The 21086-nt window shown below is 33.4% G+C and overlaps 4 protein-coding genes across 13 annotated transcripts; 1 reads left to right on the top strand and 3 right to left on the bottom strand.

Moving 5' to 3' along the window:
• Positions 1-752: 752 nt before the first annotated feature.
• Positions 753-3983, bottom strand: LOC105109345 (replication protein A 32 kDa subunit A-like). Of its 5 annotated transcripts, XR_839233.1 has the most exons (5): positions 3395-3496; positions 2400-2480; positions 1753-1807; positions 1110-1178; positions 753-1027 (listed from the first exon to the last, which is right to left on the bottom strand). XR_839233.1 is itself a non-coding variant. In XM_011004033.1 (3 exons), exons 1-3 carry the CDS (start codon positions 3917-3919, stop codon positions 826-828), a joined length of 351 nt encoding a protein of 116 aa, XP_011002335.1. In that variant the 5' UTR covers positions 3920-3983; the 3' UTR covers positions 753-825. The 5 variants fall into 5 exon arrangements, 2 of the variants coding, with proteins under 2 accessions (XP_011002335.1, XP_011002336.1); XR_839232.1 differs by lacking the exon at positions 3395-3496 and having other exon boundaries at positions 2400-2563; XR_839234.1 differs by lacking the exons at positions 1753-1807; positions 2400-2480.
• A 2371-nt stretch (positions 3984-6354) lies between these two features.
• On the top strand, positions 6355-10652 carry LOC105109346 (pentatricopeptide repeat-containing protein At5g10690-like). Of its 2 annotated transcripts, none has more exons than XM_011004035.1 (5): positions 6355-6953; positions 7046-7178; positions 7492-7589; positions 7692-7797; positions 10532-10652. In XM_011004035.1, the coding sequence occupies exons 1-5, from the start codon at positions 6549-6551 to the stop codon at positions 10621-10623; spliced, it is 834 nt and encodes a 277-aa protein (XP_011002337.1). In that variant the 5' UTR covers positions 6355-6548; the 3' UTR covers positions 10624-10652. The 2 variants fall into 2 exon arrangements, with proteins under 2 accessions (XP_011002337.1, XP_011002338.1); XM_011004036.1 differs by lacking the exon at positions 10532-10652 and adding an exon at positions 9310-9373.
• Positions 10653-13964: 3312 nt separating this feature from the next.
• On the bottom strand, positions 13965-17971 carry LOC105109347 (uncharacterized). 5 transcript variants are annotated; one of them, XM_011004039.1, is made up of 7 exons: positions 17907-17971; positions 16937-17014; positions 16264-16419; positions 15428-15514; positions 15133-15258; positions 14870-14932; positions 13965-14428 (listed from the first exon to the last, which is right to left on the bottom strand). In XM_011004039.1, exons 1-6 carry the CDS (start codon positions 17934-17936, stop codon positions 14918-14920), a joined length of 492 nt encoding a protein of 163 aa, XP_011002341.1. In that variant the 5' UTR covers positions 17937-17971; the 3' UTR covers positions 13965-14428; positions 14870-14917. The 5 variants fall into 5 exon arrangements, 4 of the variants coding, with proteins under 4 accessions (XP_011002341.1, XP_011002342.1, XP_011002340.1 ...); XM_011004040.1 differs by having other exon boundaries at positions 13965-14373; XM_011004038.1 differs by lacking the exons at positions 13965-14428; positions 14870-14932 and having other exon boundaries at positions 14981-15258; positions 17907-17967.
• Positions 17972-17980: 9 nt separating this feature from the next.
• Positions 17981-20806, bottom strand: LOC105109395 (putative disease resistance protein RGA1). Its single transcript, XM_011004109.1, has 2 exons — positions 18923-20806; positions 17981-18889 (listed from the first exon to the last, which is right to left on the bottom strand). Exons 1-2 carry the CDS (start codon positions 20777-20779, stop codon positions 17981-17983), a joined length of 2766 nt encoding a protein of 921 aa, XP_011002411.1. The 5' UTR covers positions 20780-20806.
• Between the last annotated feature and the right edge of the window lie 280 nt (positions 20807-21086).

Here is a 21086-nt window from a genome sequence, read left to right as displayed (position 1 = left end):
TCCGAACTATCCCCAAACACTCAAAGCTATCAAAAACTCCAAATCAATCTCTTCATTGGCTACGAGTTCCTTTCTTTGCTTTAAAAAAATCAATCATTACAAGAACCTTCATTTGTTCTTTTGGAGTTCAGGGCTCCTCGTCATTTCATGGACTCTCAGAAATCATAAAGCTGTAGCTAGAAACAAGTTCAATAGCTACATATTAATGGCATATGAGCTTTAAAGGGTTTGTTAATGAAGTTTAATCATTTTCTAGGTTCAAATATTAGAATCGAGATGTTTCACGTAGGGAAGCCACAATCTTTCAAAACGTACATTGCTATTATATCCAGCCATAATTAACTTTCAATTATGTTTAGGATAATATTAAGATGTTTAGTACGGCGCTAATGCCTTTAGTTAAAGGATAGGCCACCAAAGCTATAAATCATGGCTCTTCTCTTTTTCATGGGGGCTTCGGCATGCATAGGGTGCTTCATTATCCGTTCACTGCAACAAATCAAAAGAAGCAAAATGCATGCCTAGTAGTAGTGAATATGGAACCCCCCCTAACTATATGATCAAGGAGATTTCGATGCGCTTTACTCAGGTAAAATAAATTCCAAACTGTCCCAAACACTCCAGGTATCAAAAACTCCAAATCGATCCTTTGATTCGACTGCACTCAACTAGAACTTTCTTCGCTTTAAAAAATCGATCAGACCATAATCTTTGTTCTTTTAGAGTTCCAAGCAGCACGTCATTTAGGAATCTAAACAAAACATCAAAATGTTGTGAAATTCTATATATGATTTAGCGATAACACACATGTCCAGATCCCTGCACTTAAGATGTTAACATGGAAACAAATAAATATCTACAGGCTGTTCTGTTAATATTCAAAAGAAGGAACAAAATAACTCGCAACAGCATTGCAGGCTGGGTAGCATTCAAAAATACTGTGAACTTCATCAGGTTGCACTGTAGTTGAAACTCGTCAACTGTAGAGTATATTAAACCTCCATCTTCAAGTGATCTAATAGATTCCCTGGCCAAGACAAAAGAAAACGTCGATAAAAGGAATTACTTGATAATGTAGGGTGAGAAGAGGAGATAGAGAGAGAGGTTACTTGATCTTCTCCATGGGAAGTTTCAGCTGTTGGCAAAGTTCATCCATGTGCATCCCTTTTTCCTGTCCACTGCAACCAAGAACCCCTCTCAACATTCGTAAAGGAACTAAACGTAAGTTCAGTATTAGCAGATTAAAATTTCATAGCAGTCAGAATAGTGTTTGCAAAACATGGCTACCTATTCCAAGCAACGCTGCAAAACTTAATTGTCCATAGCAGTCAGGACACACAACCAAAAGAAAAAAATTAATGGACTGCCCAAAAAACTAAAAACAAGTTCAGTAGCAACAGATTAAAACAGAAAAAGAGCATCTGTCCATGACATGGGGCAGGGTGATGTTTTAAACAAATAGAACTCCAATGAAACAAGAAACATGTCACGACCCGAATCCCGGATTCATAACCGGCACATAGTCAAGGTTCCCTTTCAAGATTCCATACCTATGCGAACCCAAACTTACACACAAATTTATCCTAACTCAATCAGAGTTCACAAATTTATCTTAACTCAATCAGAGTTCAACACAGCATGAATAATAAAATCAACTTCATAATATAATTGAATTATTTTAATACAAGAATTAATATAATTTCATAGTTTGGAGCACTAATTAAACATAAAGGAACATGTACGGATTACAACCAAAAGAGCAAGTTCTGAAGGTCCAACAAAAGTGATTTGCTATCATGCTATAAACCTGAAAATGATAAATAATGAGAGTGTGAGTTCAACAACTCAGTGAGTAGATAACGTTCAATATACACACACGAGATGGTACAACAATGAGAAATATATATACAAGTATGGCTTTAGGTTCTTATAAAAAGGTTTCTCAAATAGGCCATAACAAGAATATTATATGGTAAAATTCATCAGAAAATCAAAATGTAATGAGCATGAGGCTCCATACTGTGGGATGATCAGTCCACACAGGTTGGTGACTCCCCCGACCAACTAGGGTTCAGATACGATGTGCACAAAGACTAACACTACCCTGTTAGCATGGATATTCTGACTGACATACCATAGGTTCATAATCATAGTCAAATAGACATATTAATATCTCAAGGCTCAACTCATGACATCAATCAAATAAGGAGCTATCAATTTAGAAGTCAATCCAAAATACATACTGGTTCATATCAAGAATTCGGATTCAACAAATGACCATGCTTATCATAACAAGGATAATAGTCAACATATATATTATCAAGAAGCATGATCCAATTCATATTAACAAATCAAATATTTATAATATTTCTCATGCATATAGAAAATTATCCACTCACTTGACTCGAAGCCAACAAAAGTCAAAAGCAGACACCGAAGAAAATCCTACTGACATCCCGCTGGTAGAATATCAAGATTATCTGAATATAAAGGAGACATATTCAAGAATGACTCAAAAGAATATATAACATATTTATTACACTTATTTAAGGATGTATTCCATAACCCTATATGTTTTTGAACTAACTAGTTATTTTCCAAAAAACTCAAAAATTAACGGTTTTCTCAAAATTTAATCCATAATAAAACAAATAATAAAATTGGTAATACTTCACTAACTAACCCTCAATTATTCATCAAACCCATCTGCAAAAGCTAATATTACAGCTAGGGACTAATCTATAATTTATCATATTTTTAAAGGTCAAATTGTAATTTTATCCATTTGGAGGACCAAACTAAAATTATCATAAATCCATGACTATACTGAAATTCTGACCATAATCAATCCTCATTTCTGTCCAGATCATCTCATTATACTCTAGGGACCATTCTGGAATTTTATCAAATTTTTAGGGTTAAATGGTAATTTTTGTCAAATTGAAGGACCAAATTGAAAGTGTTAAAATTTTATAACTATACAGGAATTCTGCCCATAATTTATCTTTTATTCTGTTCAGAATCTCGGAATAGGCTCCAGGGACCAATCTGTAAATTTTCCAAAATTTGGGGACTAAACTGTAATTTTCCAAAATTGAGGGACCACATTGAATTTTCATCATCTTCAACCTCAAACCCAGAATTTTCACAGATTACCTACTGTTATCCCCTGATTTCTAACACAAATTCACCATTCAAACAAAATCATAACTCAAAATCATCATTTTTATCTACAATCTCTCAAATTCAACTTAACAATCCATTACCCACAACAATTAACCCATAACATTCAACTTAATTCATCAATTAACCCAAAAGACAAATTTTCAAAACCCTAACATTTATCAAAACCAAAATTAAAGCTTAATTAACACATATTTATACATAATCTTACCTTTAAACTTATTTCCTTCAACTTCTTTCTATTTTCCTTCTAATTTCTCTCTTTTCTCTTCTTCTTCTTTCTCTCTTCTCTTTCCTGCCGATTCTCCCTCAAATTTCCAGATCTCTCGTTTTTTATTTTTTTTAACTTATTTATATTTATCATGTATTTAATCAATTACTACTATAACCCTCATTTAATTTATTCCTACGTATAAGCTTCAGGAGGTTTCTAGCCTTTTCCTATCCCTTTATATTCAAAACATTACAGAACAATTCCAAATTAGCAGTCTACAGCTGGAGGAAAAAAGAGAATGAGAACCGTATAGAACTTGATATATTAAACACAAGCAAAGGTACTACGATGGCACTAAGAAAGGGCAAGGCAACCACAGACACCATGAGATATCTAGGAGAAAGAAGTTGCATGGAGTAAAGAGTTTAAATGTTCAACTCACGTGCTTGAACACTGTTGCAGACGATCAAGGACCAATTGATTACAATCCTTTAGCCCATCAACATCAAATTGCTTGGACATTGAAAAAAAAGTTTATTTGAAGCTGTCCCATACAGGTTTGATGTGAATGTCTGACCATTCCGCACAGAGTGTTCATTGATGATTCAACCATACGAGGCTTAAATGAGAAGATTTTAATTTTTGATATTTTGAGTTGATGAATAGATATGTGATTATTCCGATGATATTATTGAAATGTTTCTAGGTTGAACCACTTAAAAATTAAAGATTTTGAATAAAAATAGTTTTGCTTTTATTTTCTAATTACCATAATGATGATCAAAATGTAGACTCGAAGGTAACTCGTTGTTGGCTTTGACATGTGACATGTCATTTGTATAATTTTTTACAATAAAAAAAAGGTGAACATCCTCCCTTTTAAAAATAAAATTAATTCCAGAATACACAAGCTTGAATTTGAATGCTTATCCATGTGCTAAAGATTTTTCTTAACGATCTAGGTGTGCTAGGCCATAAGCCCAATGCTTGGCCTCTTTTTTGGCTTTATTTTTTTTAATGCGTGCACGCATGTAGATTAAGTATAAGTTTAAGATAAAAGAATTATTTCAGTTGAATTCATGATCTAAATAGCAAGTTTGATAAGTTAAGTCAAACTCCTGAGCTATTATTTGTTTTCTTCTAAATTTTTTTTATTGATATCTTTTTTTAAGTATTTTTTTTAAAAAAAATGTTTTAATAAACAAAATGTAGCAAGCATAAATAAGTAAATATTATGTCTTGCGAGATTAAATATCTTGATCTATATATGTCTCTTGATTTCTCAAGTTTTAATTTTAGATATCATTAATGAATTTTTATTTATCTATTAATATGCATAATTTTTTATTTATTTAATTACAAGTATACATAAACTTTTTGTTTTGTACTTAAATTTTTTAAACTACATAAATGTGTTAAAAAACATGCTTATATAATTTTGTTTTATAAAAAATAAAAATATTTAGCATAAAGCAAAACACAAATCGCATAACTCATTATCATTATTTTATATATCCATCTTTATCTTTTAATCATATATATTTATATAATTTTTGTATTTATTCATTATTATCGGGCCGAGAGCATTACATTTGATGGTGTGTCGTGATACAATGTAGAGTATTTCTAATTAAAAATATATAAGAATGATATTTGTTAAAGTAAATCAAATTAAAGTATTTAGACAGACGGAGGATAGAACTAGGACGACAAAGCACACTCTATAAACTAAGGATTCCAAAATCAGCTGTTGTAACAATAGGATGAGCAGTAAATAATCTCAGACTTGACAGGAAAGCCTATGACCTCCATGAAAACAATGTTAGCCTCTTGTAATGTGATTCTGCCTTCAGTTTTCCGTACTGACTATTGTATCTGGCGCCATATGCATGCTAGCATGATCTGGTGCTTTTATAAACTGAGCGACACTATGGATTAAGGTGACTGATTTCCGAGTTCAAAGTTACTTGCACCGCAGTCTAGTCATTCACGTTTACACCTCTTGTTATCAAGCGTAGAGGGGTTCGTAAAGAAAGCCAGGTATAGCTAGACTGACACAGAAAATCTGCCAACTAAGAAATCCATGAAAAGGAACTTCATATATATATATATATATATATGTGTGTGTATTAGGATATTTGCATGCATGTAAAAACAAAAAACAAGAAATATAATAAAATGAAAAATAAAATATATAATTCATCCAATTAGACTATGTTTATGGACAAGTATAAAAAGATTTTACTAAATAATGTGAAAATTACAACCTCTCTCAAATAATAGAAAAACAACTAAAAATCCTTTTATTACTAGAAAAAAACACTTCATTTACTCTCTCACAAATACCTCACAACTTTATGAGATTACTCTATTTTTATCCTTTTCTTTTTCTTTTTATCTTGATGTGTAAAATAAGCTTAAAGTCATTATCTATTTATAAACAAAAATAATGAGACAAATGATATATAAATTATGACACCAATTATGCTATAAATTATAATAAAAACTCATCTTTACTTATACTTTACTAATTATATCAACTCTATTAATTATATCAATAATTCATTTTTAATTATACCAACAACTCTATTTATTTTTGTCTTCTATCGATTACATGGACTTACTTAATTTAATTAAATGTTGGCTTTACAATATATATATATATATATATATATAGGGAGCTTATGACATCCTAATATACCTTGCTGATAGAACTCACTGCTTCACGTCTTGAACGACTTTCAAGTGCCCATTAAGAAGAATATACAATCTGTCCCTATTGTATAATCAGAAGATTTAAAATGTTAAAGAAATCATACCACCTGGCATTAGCAGGGGAAATGAAGAGGACAGATAACTTTCTCTGTTGTCTACGTTTCCACTGTCAAAGTGCTCATGCACCCTCTTAATGTTAAAAACAAGTCAAAACTAGTTTCTACAACAAAGAAAAAACCCCAAATTTGACTTAGTGTATCAACAAGTTTTAAGTTCGTAATTTGATTTCTGGAGCAAAAAACTTTCTCTTACTTTAGCGTCCTCCACTTACTTACCCGCCATCAATTTCCATCTTTGCCCACACATTATCCGTTATCCGTTTTTCCCTCTCCTCTCCCTCTCTAAGCTCCACCTTCATTTCCATGGCTGATCATTAATGGGTTTTTTCACTACTACCATCACCAGCAATTCCATGCAAAATCATCTTCTCTCCCTCCATTCTACTAAGTTCCCATCATCAAACCCATTACCCACTTTCAAAATCACCTTCTCTTATTCCTCTACACCCACTCGTCGTAGGTTTCACAAGCCTCATCATAGTCTTAAACGCCTTACCTTTCGAAAAGTTCAGCTCACTAGAAGAAGGCCATTGGAACAGATTTTTGAGGAAGTCGAGAGTGCTAAGAGAAGGTATGGGAAGTTATATACGATAGTTATGAATGCGGTGATGGAAGCTTGTGTGCATTGCGGGGATACCGAGTCTGCTCTTAAGGTGTTTGATGAAATGTGCAAGTCAGGAAGTTCTGGGGTTGATGGTGTCTCTTATGGGACTCTGTTGAAGGTACTTGAATTTGAAATGGGGTGTTCTGTTTTCGTAACTTTTGTTTTTGATTTCATATTAGTTTGACTATTACTTTAATTATTGTTCGATAGGGTTTGGGTGTGGCTAGAAGAATTGATGAAGCATTTCAGATACTGGAATCAGTGGAAATGGGTACACCTGTTGGAAGTCCAAAGTTGTCGGCTCCGATGATATTTGGTCTCTTAAATGCTCTAATTTCAGCAGGTTTGTAAAATAAGAGATGAAGTTATGGGCTTTGTTTTGTTTCCAGGTTCTTTAGTGGTAGCACTTGAAACTGTTAAGAGCTTTTCTTGATAAACTGGATAGATTGGATTGTGTTCGATTAGGATTACCATTTCATGATAGGACATCGAGCCCAAATTTGAAATATCTTGGACAAATTGCCTTTTCGTTGCTTGTATTAGTAAATCTATTTACTTATTGTGGTCTCACTACAAGCATGGATTTTTTTTTATTATTGATATTTTGAAAATCATGAGCTTATTTATATTGCTGCATTTGCACTGCTGTAGTGCAGGAGATATACGCCGAGCTAAGGGTCTTCTAGCCCGCTATGGTTATTTGCTTCATGAAAGCTGCAATCCTTCCATTTTGGTATATAACTTATTAATGAAGGTTGAGCACTGATCTGTACTTTTGGGTCTTATGGCATTCCATTGAGAAACAAATATCTAGTATTTGTTATCATTTTAAACATCTTTCTCTTTGAACTTTCAGGGATATATAAGTGCTGGCTGTCCTCAAGATGCCTTGCCTGTGCATGATGAAATTTTGGAGTTAGGATTAACCCCTGTGCAGAAGAAGCAAGTGCCTTTAATGGAGGGTATGCCCCTAGCTAGTAGTAGTGAATATAAAGACTTCTTCTTGGTGCTTTAATCATAGGTAAAGGAAATTCCGAACTATCCCCAAACACTCAAAGCTATCAAAAACTCCAAATCAATCTCTTCATTGGCTACGAGTTCCTTTCTTTGCTTTAAAAAAATCAATCATTACAAGAACCTTCATTTGTTCTTTTGGAGTTCAGGGCTGCTCGTCATTTCATGGACTGCTCAGAAATCATAAAGCTGTAGCTAGAAACAAGTTCAATAGCTACATATTAATGGCATATGAGCTTTAAAGGGTTTGTTAATGAAGTTTAATCATTTTCTAGGTTCAAATATTAGAATCGAGATGTTTCACGTAGGGAAGCCACAATCTTTCAAAACGTACATTGCTATTATATCCAGCCATAATTAACTTTCAATTATGTTTAGGATAATATTAAGATGTTTAGTACGGCGCTAATGCCTTTAGTTAAAGGATAGGCCACCAAAGCTATAAATCATGGCTCTTCTCTTTTTCATGGGGGCTTCGGCATGCATAGGGTGCTTCATTATCCGTTCACTGCAACAAATCAAAAGAAGCAAAATGCATGCCTAGTAGTAGTGAATATGGAACCCCCCCTAACTATATGATCAAGGAGATTTCGATGCGCTTTACTCAGGTAAAATAAATTCCAAACTGTCCCAAACACTCCAGGTATCAAAAACTCCAAATCAATCCTTTGATTCGACTGCACTCAACTAGAACTTTCTTCGCTTTAAAAAATCGATCAGACCATAATCTTTGTTCTTTTAGAGTTCTAAGCAGCACGTCATTTAGGAATCTAAACAAAACATCAAAATGTTGTGAAATTCTATATATGATTTAGCGATAACACACATGTCCAGATCCCTGCACTTAAGATGTTAACATGGAAACAAATAAATATCTACAGGCTGTTCTGTTAATATTCAAAAGAAGGAACAAAATAACTCGCAACAGCATTGCAGGCTGGGTAGCATTCAAAAATACTGTGAACTTCATCAGGTTGCTCTGTAGTTGAAACTCGTCAACTGTAGAGTATATTAAACCTTCATCCTTAAGTGATCTAATAGATTCCTTGACCAATACAAAAGAAAAGGTCGATAAAAGGACTTACTTGATAACTCGTCAATTTTAGGTCTTTTGCTTCATAACATATGGGTTTGCAACCCAAATATACAAGTATAAGTGAGTGACTAGAAATATTAAGTTAATAATCACATGTATTATTATGTCAAAAATATTAACTCGTGTTATTAAATTATAATCACATATATTGAGATTTTGTTTTAAATTAGAAAAGAAAAATATACCTGTAAAGTAGATGTAGAATATTAACAGTACTTGAAGACAAAATGTAGATAAAACATAATAAAATTATGCCAACAATAATTCATGCGTTATTAAATTATAATGTTACTTTCTTGTGTATTGAGATTTTGTTTTAAATTACAAAGAAAATTGTAACAGTAAAGCTGAAATTTAATATTAGAATTGGAAGAGGTTGCGTGGAGGCAGTAGCAGAGTACAAAATTAAAGTTTGATTTACAGCGCCAGAGATCACGTGTTTCCTTAGTGTTCATTATTTAAGATACGTGGCAGAAGTTTATATGTTGGGATTAGTGTACACAAAGTGGTAGGTGGTACCTCCGTACATGAAGAAGATGTAGCAGGGAAATCATCACTTGATTAAAGAAATCTCCCGTCTCCCCTCTTCCTTGAATCCTCTCCCTTTCTTTAGAGTTAGTTTTCTGAAATGTTAGTGGCAGTTGGGTGACTTTCAAGTGTACGTGGACAAGAGCCTGGTTGGAAAATCTAAGCATAAAATAAATTATGTAAAAAATATTAATTCATATGTCATTAATTAAATTATAATGTACTTTCACATGTATTAAGATCTTGTTTTAAATTAGAAAAGAAAAATATACCTGTAAAGTTGATATAATTAAAATATTAGAATTAGAGTAATGAACTAAAAAAAAATAGGGTGGAGAATAAATTAACATTACTTGAAGACAAAATGTAGAGTACAAAACTATAGTTTGATTTATAATTAATGTGATGTCACAACACAAATTGGTGGTCGGGATATGATCGAAGATGGTGTAGCTAGGCAAAACACCACTTAATTATGAAAGAAGACTTCCATTTCCACTTTCCTTAAATAACTGACATTCGATTCTATTTAAAAAAATTAATTATTCGTGCATTGAGGGAGAGTATTAGATTATTAAATGACTGAGATTCGATTCTATTTAAAAATAAATAAATCTTGTGACGGATGATTTTTTTTTTTTATATTGTTTATTTATTCGATGTAGGATTTTTTTTTTTAATACTCCTCTCATTCGTGGTTTGTCAAATGATATATGGGCTTTAGTGTCTGTGAAAACTCTAACTATATTTGTTCATAATTTCTTAAACGTCCCATATGACACAAAAATAACCTATATTAAGGTTAAAAAAAAAACAATATTTCTTCACAATAAAATCTAAGAGATAGAAGACAATTGATGAATAGTAGAGAAAATATGGCAAAGAAATTATAGATTCTTCATGTTTAGTAAGTACTGTACTAACTAAACAGTGTAAAAGTAATTCTAAGCTTTTCTGTTCATGTTTCTTTTTGGGTTGATGAGGCACTTTGGCCTTAACTTTGCTTGACTCTGTACCGGCTCTGTGCACCTTTGTCAAATCGAAAAGTCCATGTGCAGGAATGTTCGTCTTCATTAGAAGATGTGAGAAAGAGACGAAGGACAATACAAGGAAAAGGAGGCAAGGTCAATTGAAGGGGCTGGCTGGCTAGCTGTACCTTATCTAATCAATGGAGAGATCTCACACCCCTTATCTTTTGTCGAAGTAACATGCAAATTAATGCTTGTGCGCATGGTTCATGCGAATGCTTTGAATATATGCCATGCCTTGAACTAAGATGTTTAAAATGCTCGAGAGTAAATTCTAATTTAATTCCTATGTTTTTTTTTAATAATTTTGTAAGTTAGTTCCTGCTGTTTTGAAAATCATAAGTTGGTTTCTTGACCGCAACTAGCTGTTATTTATTCTTTATAATTTCTAAATTTTCCTTTAAGAATGCAATTTTAATTTTTCAAATTTGAATACCAAGGAAAGATATTTTAGAGAAAACAAAGTTAATTTTTCAAGAAAAACCACTAGTTGAAAGAACCAAGTTAGTAATAAATATAAAAAAAAATATAGGATTCAACATTGGATTTTTTTTCAACCAAAGGGATCAGCTAATCATTTCACTAAAAATACAGAGAGATCAAATTAATAAAGATTTATTCAATATTTGAAGAATGATTTATCCCATTGGCAGTTCATCATGCATCTCCCTCAAGAGGTGGACGTATCAAGGAGGGTCAGATCCAGCATTAAATTAATGGTGGCCTTTTGTTGGGGTGGTGGGAAGCAGATGCAGCTGAGATAGGGACAAGTTACTCATTCGAGTCCACATCTAAGAAACTACATAGCAAACACCCCATTGTTTTGTTCTGAGTTTCAAATTGCAGGAAGTAAAACATTTGTGGTATAAGATAAATACAGCAACGCAACGTTAATAACTTTAAAATAAAGAAATATTTTTATTAAGTGTTTTCTCTATATTTTTACATGGTTTTGTTTTTGTATCACTTTTAGTAATATTAAATTACAAGTTTTTTTATAAACATAAAATTTTAAATAATTAAAGAATTAAATTAATACAAAAAAAATCTAATCTGAACAGAAATTGTATTCTGTCAACTGATGCCGTCAACCGTCTTTAAATTGATTAACCAATTCATTTAATCTAACCGGTGAACCAATTCCTCTATTCTTTGGAAAAACTTCATGAATCCAGCCTCATCCTGCCATGGGGAAGAATAGTGTTTGGGAGAAACAGATAACGTTCTTTTCCAAGGAAGTCTGCCAAATTTAACACAGTCCATTACCGCGGGGACGAGAGAGTGAAAGTCGCTTAGAACTTGCTATGCTAAATGATTTCTGGGGTAATTATCCTTCTTCTACCCAAAAAAGAAGGCAACTAGTCAATCCTTTCTGCTACATGGAATAAAGGAAGGGATTTCAATGTACTCCCCACATGCTTGAACATTGTTGCAGACACCATGTATTTCTCCGAAAAGTGGAGGAAAAGAATACTTTTTTTTTTATTAAATTAACGTTGTTATTCAGGTTAGTTTACATATAGCATAACTAATCTCATAAAACTTGTAATTAACGATTATATAAGTCTTTAATAATTATATAAATTTTTAATAATCATCGTATAAATATAAAATTATATAAAAAAAACTTTTTAATTTTAAATTTGTATAACTTCACCAACATCTAAAATCTAAATGATTTTTTTTATTAAATTAACGTTGTTATTCATTTTAGTTTACATACAGCATAACTAGCTCATAAACCTATAATTAACGATTATATAAGTCTTTAATAATTATATAAATTTTTAATAATCATCATATAAATATAAAATTATAAAAAAAAAACTTTTTAATTTTAAATTTATATAACTTCACCCACATCTAAAATCTAAATGGTTGAAGAAAGAGAATACTTGATACGCCAAGCAAGCACCCGAAGCAACAGGGACATTTAAGATTTCTTTTTCTGCCTCATGCTTGAAAAATAACTGTACCTTTTGTCCCTGTACATAATAATCTTTAGCCATATCTTTAAGCTAGCCTAATATATATCATTAGGCTACCCTAAATGTTAATGAGTAAACTCTCTGTCTCCTCTAGAACACTTTTCTTTTGTATTTGTCTAAGATTTGTTGTACTATAGGTCTGAATTTCTATGCTCGTGTCTCTTTTCGGTGAACTAAAATATGTCTCGAGGTTGAGGTTGAAAATGAGCGTTTATGGGTTGTTGGTAACTGTGGCTTTAATTATTTTTAAAATTTTTGTTTTCAGAAAAGTTTAAAAATAATATATTTTTTTTATTTTTTAAAATCCGCATATAAAAACAATTCAAAAATATTAATTTAAAATAAAAAAATTAAATTTTAATAAAAAAAATATATTAAAACTCACTGTCAAACACATGTTACATGTGTTTGGAAGCCAAATCAAGGGCCCTCCATTTTTTCGATACTTTGCAGGGACAACGGGTCAATGACTTTGTTCCGGCTAGGTTTGGCAAGCCCAAGCATGCTAGGCCTGCCTTGCCTGATCAATTTTTTCTTTTCTTTTCTTATTTGTTTAGTTATGTTGGGTAAAATTATTTCAGAGTCTTTGAAAAATGAAATTTCAAAAAAATTATTACTTTATTCTTTAAATATTCTTAATAAATTTACAGTTAATTATTATTTATTTTACTCATATGATTTTATAAAAAAAACTTAATTAAGGAATTCTTTTTGTGTGGAATATGTTATTACAATAAATTATACTTTTTTATTTGATAATAAAAGAATAAAGAGAAATAAATAGTTTTTTTAACAAATTAAATCCGTGAGATAGGTAAGGAAAAATTAATAAAAACTAAATTTGGATTAAGTATATGAAATTAATTGAAAAAATATTTTTTTTCCTATAATGGAATGTATTTTTTGGGGTGTAAAGAAGAAGAAACTTTCATTATTATGCCTTTTTCTTTGTACTACTTTTATTAACAAGAACGAAATAGTAATACTACTACTGAAACCTTCACTTCTATGTTAAGTTTTGTATGAACCCAAGATTCCACGCCAAGACCCTAACACCAGACGTTAGTTATTTAGCAAAAGAAAAATCAAGTCGATCTGTGATCTTTGACAATTCATATTTGACAATTCAAATTAAAATAAAAATAAATGGGTCAAAATTAAATTATAACAAAAATATTTGACAATTCATATTTTTTTAAAAAAATGAGTGAATAAAATAAGTTTATGAGATTGTACTAAGAGTTACAAAAGGAACTTAATTAATTTGAATTTATTTAAATTTTAAATGGATTTAATTAAGAAAATAAATATAAAATTTTGTAAACAGACCCATGGCAACCCATGATTCACTTGCTAGTGTGCTCTTATTCAATTTCTAGTCGTTAACCTGTTTGGTAATTGCAAAGCCATAGAAATATTATTTGCTGTGCTGTGACTAACATCAAAGTTTCAAATAACACATAAATTGGGATTTTAATTGAATTTAATCAGCCATATAAATGGAAAAATATTAAGTCTGATCAGCAACACGACTTATAAAGGGCTTGATCTCCGAGAGAAAATGGAGAGCATGGTAATCATCATCTAGGGGTCATATCAAAACATTGCACTAACAGACATGTCAAATTTAGAAAAAAAACCCACACATGTTCAGATCCTAGCACTTTCATGTATATTGTCTACGATACTGGAAATAAACTATACAGGGAAGGTTTCTTCGTAATGAATTTCATCCATTGCAGAGTGTATCAGAACTCGAAGTACTAATGTAATTGGTTCCTGTAGTGGGGGGTGGAGGAGGGCGAGACAGTACTTAATCAGTTGATCTTCCCCATGGGAAGTTTCTGCTGCTTGCAAAGTTCATCCATGTCCTTGTCTTGTCCACTGCAATCAAGAAAGGATTCTCGAAGTTCCATAAAGATAGCGTTGGCAGAAGGACCTAGGAGAAGTGGTGTAGATAAACATAGTCAACAGATTCAACCCAAATACTTAAACTATTAGATAATATTTTAAAATGATTTTATATATACTACTCTCAAATAAAAGTCCTTGTCTAATTGTTTGGTCATTAAGTTTTTTATAATTAACATGCCAAATAGTTTATTTAATTCAAAAATTTAAACCAATTCAATAAAAAAGTTAAAAAAATTATTAGATGAGGTTTAAGAATTCTTTATGTTAGTTACTAGACTGTAACCAAAACTAAGTTAAAAAAAGAAGTAGATTAGAGCAGAAAAAGAAAGCATTATGAATGCAGTCTCATCCAGTCGGAATAGTAGGAAAACTTTCAAATTTAACAGAATCAATAGCCGCCGGGAAGAAGATTGAAAGGGAAAGAAGCTACCTGGATAAAATCTAAGAATTTGATGGTACTACTCACATGCTTGAAGATTGTTGCAGACAGCCAATCCTTTAGTCCATTGACACTTCACTGCTTGGATAACTGGGGAAAGAAAAGTAGCATGTTAGGCCAAACACATAACTGGGGAAAGAAAAAACCCCAAATTTGATATAGCTTATCAACAAGTTTTAAGTTCATGATTTGATTTCTGGAGCACATAACTTTCTCTGACTTAAACTCCATGAAGCAAAAGGAGAAGGTGAGGAGCTATTAAAACTGAAGATCAAAATTAAAAGACTTACACTGAATTTTTCTGTCAATACACAGAACCATTTGCTGCAACTGATCCAGCCTGTTCCATCGTCTACAGTGAGAGCAACATCAACAACCTTTTCAGCTTTAACAAACACCATGTTCATGACCATAACCTACATCAACAAGATGTCAAAACTTCTTAGAAAAATAAGCTAAACAATTACAATCTTTATTTCAACAGAAACCGACAAGATCAATAAAACTACAACAAACGATCTAAAAGAAGTAATAATGATTAACAGAAAAGGAGGCGATTTGAGATGGAGACATGAGAGGCCTTACTTTTAGAAGAGGAGTGGTATTTTGCGGTAAGCTAAGTTGATTGAGAGGTATGAATCCATCACCACAGGCAGCGGAGGAGATTCCGAACTGGATGCTGGAGGAGTTAGAGACAGAATTGTTTGAAAAAATATATGAGAGACGTGTGGAGAGAGAGATAGAGGGCATTTTACATGTTAATAGAGTGTTCACAACTAAACAAGAGATTTTCCACTGAAATTAAATAGCCACCTTGCAAGAAAGCAGCTCCTAGAATCTAAAGGACAAACTGTAGCTCCAAAAATAGTCGAAACAAAGATGCTAAGCAATATCAAACTCCTAATGGAACACAAACTGGATATTATCAAACTTTTAAAATTTTGAATGCCACATATATTTAAAACTTATAAATTGAATATGATCAAACTTTAACATCGAGGCACTGATATTAGCTTTGAAGGCAAATTTTTTACTAAAAGACACGCACCATCATAAATAATCAAATTTCCTATCTTAACTATATCATAATGCTCGTTCACCCTCTTAAAACTACTGCACCATTTCTTCACTACGTACCAATATAAGAAATAAAATAACAAAAATGTCATGTTTTACATTTCTCACTTGATTTGTTTGATTTTCCCACACTTTCTGGGCGACCAATCACGTAGCTAGAGGATAAATTATTTAAAAAAGAGAAGCCTTTGCTTGTTTAGTTAGCGGAATATTAAATTAATTCACGTGACGTTATTGAATTAAGATAAATTCATTTACTGATAGTATATATTTTAAAAAGAGGAGCTTTTACTTGTTCAGAAAATTAAAGATATGAAGTAACTTAAGTTGAATTAGTCTAATACCTCGTTTGATGTGGGTGTCTGATGTTTGCTTGATCCATAACACACAGGAGTGCACTGATGACATTGTTGGGAATTTCGACCGGTGATGTTCTGATACTTGCTCATAGGAGGGCCAAACACGCTGATACAATATTTAACGTGGTTCGGCAAAATCGCCTACATCCACGGGAGAAGTCAATATATCTAGAGATAGAGAAAGAATACAAAACAAATACATGGAGGAAGAGGATTACACCCTCTCATACTCAACTCTCAACTCTCTTTGCTGCCATTGCAGCTCTCTCTTCCTCTCTACTCTCTTCACATTTTCATGATTCTCTTCACTCATTTTGCTCTCTTGCATATGCCTCTATTTATAGGCATTCATGGAGGCTTTTCTTCAACAAAGGTGGCTGCCAACCCCAACTCTTCTTCAACAATGGTGGCTGCCAACCTTTGACATCTTGGATGAGTGCACATGGTTGGTGCAATAGCAAATGGTTGTTGCACATTAATGGCAACCAACCTAACAGACATCTGAGTCTGAATCAAAGTATTACTATGCAGGTTCAACCAGAGAAAATACTCATGATCCACCAACAGGCAAATGCAACATGTGCACATAATGCTTATCGGTCATCAACTCCAGACATCTTATTAATATTTCAAGATTTATCAGCAGTCAGATCAATACCTGCAATTTGTTTATGTAAATGGGATGTATACGTAAGGCATGAAGTGTGAACAAGTTTCCGCAAAGTTTGTCACAGGCCTGCAAACTCCCGTAAATAAAAGTATCGTAAGAATAAATGGTAGAGTGACAACGATAACTAGCCAATTAAATAAGAAATCTCTTCAGAAGATTTACTTTCTGTACACATACTTTCATTGACTAAACTCCATAAAGCAAGAACATAAAGAAGTTAAGAGATAACTCCAGGACTACACCTGAAACAGCCTGTTCCATCCTCTAGAAGGAAACCATCAATGATTACCTTTTCAGATTTATCAAGCCCCAGTCCAGCCCCAGTACCCAAAAAGGATGTCGGGGGGGGTGGTGGGGGGGGGAGGAAGAAAACACCATGAATGAAAAGTATCGATCAGAACATGGTATTACATGAAAACAATGTTAGTCTCTAGGTAGCTCCAATACCATCATTAGTGCCTTCTATTAGTTTTTGTTTTTCAGTTCTTTTTTAAAAAGAAAAAAGAAAGAAAGAAAGATTTTAGTATGGAAGCAAAATGGATTTTTCCTCGAACAAAATAATCATAAAAGAAGAAATAAAAAATTTGAGGATAGATTAGGAGATTAGGGTTTGTCATTTTGGTGGGGGGCTGAACCCCTCTCCCTATTAATTGAAAAGAAGTTGCGAATATTCAAAGAAAAACAATAATAATTTGATCAGATGAGGGTTGTGGATGATAGAACAAATAGATAGATAGAATATTTATGGAGTACGTAGTACTAACAGAAATAAATTCAGGAAGAAAGGAAGAGGTTAAAAACCTTTGTATTTAAGAATAATATCCTTACGGTGAAAATGCTCTAACCGTCAAATATAAAAAGATAGATTTATGGATAATAAAATAAATAAATACAGAAAGAGAAAGAGTATGGAGTAGTAGTAATAATAAAGAAAGGAAGGAAGGAAAAGGTTAAATACCTTCCATAATTGTAAGGATGTATGCTCCATGAAAATGCTCTCTAATACTCGTTAGCATATCAATCCTTCACCATTTAAATAGCGACCCTCCTTTTGAATTTAGTCGCCATATATGGAGTGTGTTCAATGTTAGGAAGCCACTCCTCCACGCTCTCCTTTCCCCATCCTCTAGTTCTTTCACTCAACTCTTCACTGCAGTAATTGATTATTAACAGTTGCAAAGAGGGAAAGTAGGGTATCCTCCCTTGAGATTGAGATTGAGATAACGACTTTAATTCTCTGCAACCGCTGATATATAATTTCTGAAGAGAAGGCATCCCCTGATCAGGCAGTGGCAGAGACTTCAATCTTGGACATTCAGAGATCGATAGCTGTTGAAGAGAAGAGAGATTTTGCAGCCCTACTTCCGGAAGAGATTCCATGTCATCAATTGAACCAATATCGAGTTCCTTCAATTTGGAGAGTGGACGGATAAATGAAGAAGAAGAAGAAGAAGAAGAAGAAGAGACCGCTGATTTCATCTTCATTGTCTGCTGTAATGGCATTGAACTGGTTTTGGTCAAAGAAAGACCTTCATCGAGAGTTGGAAACAACGGCATTGAAGTCAGATTTGGACACCATCTTATTTTTAAGGAAGAAAGACGTGGAAAAAAGATACGATCATCATTCATCTTATCTCTACTCCATCTCTTCCACCATCCCTTCAGTCTAAACCAACCATAGATAACAAGTGTCTTTAAGGAGGGGAAAAGCGTCGCCACTCCTTTTCCTCCAACCCCCTCACTATCTATGTACTCCAAATCATTCATACTCCCAAAATACAAATCTGCAAGAGAAGGGATTCCATCTAAGGGTGGGATATGCTCAAGTCTTCTACCATTTTCTAGATGAATCCTTACCAGATTTGAGAGATGTGAAAGCCAACTTGGAAACCTCATACCTCCATATTCTATCACTCTCAACTCTCCACTGCAGTAAGATATTCCTAATTCTTGCGAAGAGGTAAGGTCGGGTTTCCCTTGAGATTCAGATTGAGATGGACACTCAAATTCTCTGCAATCGCTGATATTTAATTTCTGAAGAGAATGCATCCCCTGATCAGGCAGTGGCAGAGACTTCAATTTTGAGCATCCCCTAATTGATAGCTGTTGAAGAGAACAGAGATTTTGCAGCCCTGCTTCCGGAAGAGATTCCATGTTATCAATGAAATAAATATATAGATTCTTCAATTTGGAGAGAGGACGGGTAAATGAAGAAGAAGAAGAGACTGCTGATGTCATCTCCATTGTCTGCTGTAATGGCATTGAACTAGCTCTCAACAAAATGAGAATTGATAGAGTTGGAAACAACGGCATTGAAGTCAAGTTTGGACAATCAACAATGCTCAAGGAACAAAGACATGGAAAACGGAGCATTATCAACTTATCTCTACTCTTCTTCCACCATCCCTTTAGATTAGGACAATTAGAGATGCTAAGTTTCTTCAAAGATGGGAAAATTTTCGAAACTCCTCTTCCTCCATTCCCCTCGCTATCCATGTACTCCAAATTAGTCAAATACATAATCAACAATTCTCTAAGAGAAGGGATTTTATCTAAGGGAGGGATATGCTTAAGTCTTGGACAACATATTATATGAATCCTTACAAGATTTGATTGAAGTGAAAGCCAATGTGGAAACCTGATGGCTGTATAGCCTCTCACTTTCAACTCTTGAAGACTCGAGTTTGGCTGGAGGCTTCGCAACATTTTATCATACAAATCAATATCTGAAATATTATCCGCCCCTAAATCCCACTTTAAAGTCAACGAATGAAGATATTTTTTCTTTATCAATTTAGCTCCTTTAAATTCTGATATACAAGAACTACCTTCATATCCCTTGACTATTATTTCTAGCCTCCCTCTCAATTTATTTAACCTCCTCAACTCATCCAATCCACCTATCATCACAGATTTAGAACTCCTATTTTTAGCAGCCACAAAACATGACAATGTTTGTAGACTAGTTAATTTCCCAATCCCACGAGGCATATACTCTAAATTTTCACATAAATCATCATCAAGATAGCAACCAACATCAAGATGCCTCATATTAATTAGCTTACCAATATCCCTAGGTAGTTCCTTAAGTTTCCTACAACCATTAAGCTTGAGCACTTGCAAATTTACCAGATTGGTGATAGAATTAGAAAGCACCTCCATCTCATTATTCGAAAGATCAAGATATTTCAGATGCTTGAGCTTTTGAATGAGAGGTGGCACTTCCTTCATTCCCAAATGACTCAAAACAAGCACACGTAAATGCCTAAAGTCTCGACAAATAGACTTCCATGACCCCTCATCCCATTTGCCACCTTGCAATAATACAAGTGTTCTTAGACGATTTGCAAAAGGCAAAGACAAATCCAATTCCGTGTCAAATGACACGTGCCGAGTCAATCCACTAATACTATTTCCTCCACGCTCCACTTTGATGCTCTGAAAACCAGCGACATGGATTGCAAGATCATGCATAAAATCATGCATTTTGCAACTTTCTATGTTACCTAAACCATCCTTTTTAACTTCGTGAAAGAAGGACCTCCACAGTAAACTCTTAAAGCACTTGAGACCAACAATCTCAATACCCCTACGACCTGAATTTGAAGAGCTAATAACAAACCCTTGTGCAATCCAAAGTCGAATCAATGATTTGACATCTATCTCATGACCTTTCGGGAATAAGCTACAGTATGCAAAGCAATGCTTCAAATATGATGGAAGAGGATCGTAGCTTAACTTAAGGGTATCTATGATGTTATCATCTTGGACCCTATTTGGAAGTTCTTGTTGGATAAAGGGCAACCACTGGGCTCTATCTTTCAAAGACATTAACCTCGCAATTGCCTTTATTACCAAAGGAACTCCCTGGCTCCTCTCTGCAATCTCTTTTTTTTATTCTTCCGTCTATGTAATTTGACTCTCGACCTGGACCAAAAGCCTTTCTTCTAAACAGATCCCATGACTCATCTACAGACAGACCTTCTAAAACATGTGGTTCTATTGTGCTTGTTAATTTGGCAATTACATGAGAACGTGTAGTTACCACAATCTTACTTCCTACTGCATCACATGGTAATAACTCCTCTAAAAACTTCCATTTTTCACGATCATCCTTACCATCCCACACATCATCTAA

Source organism: Populus euphratica, unplaced genomic scaffold (assembly GCF_000495115.2).
Source record: "Populus euphratica unplaced genomic scaffold, PopEup_1.0 scaffold215.1, whole genome shotgun sequence".
NCBI classification, from domain to species: Eukaryota; Viridiplantae; Streptophyta; class Magnoliopsida; order Malpighiales; family Salicaceae; genus Populus; species Populus euphratica.
This window is presented reverse-complemented; position numbering and strand designations above follow the sequence as displayed.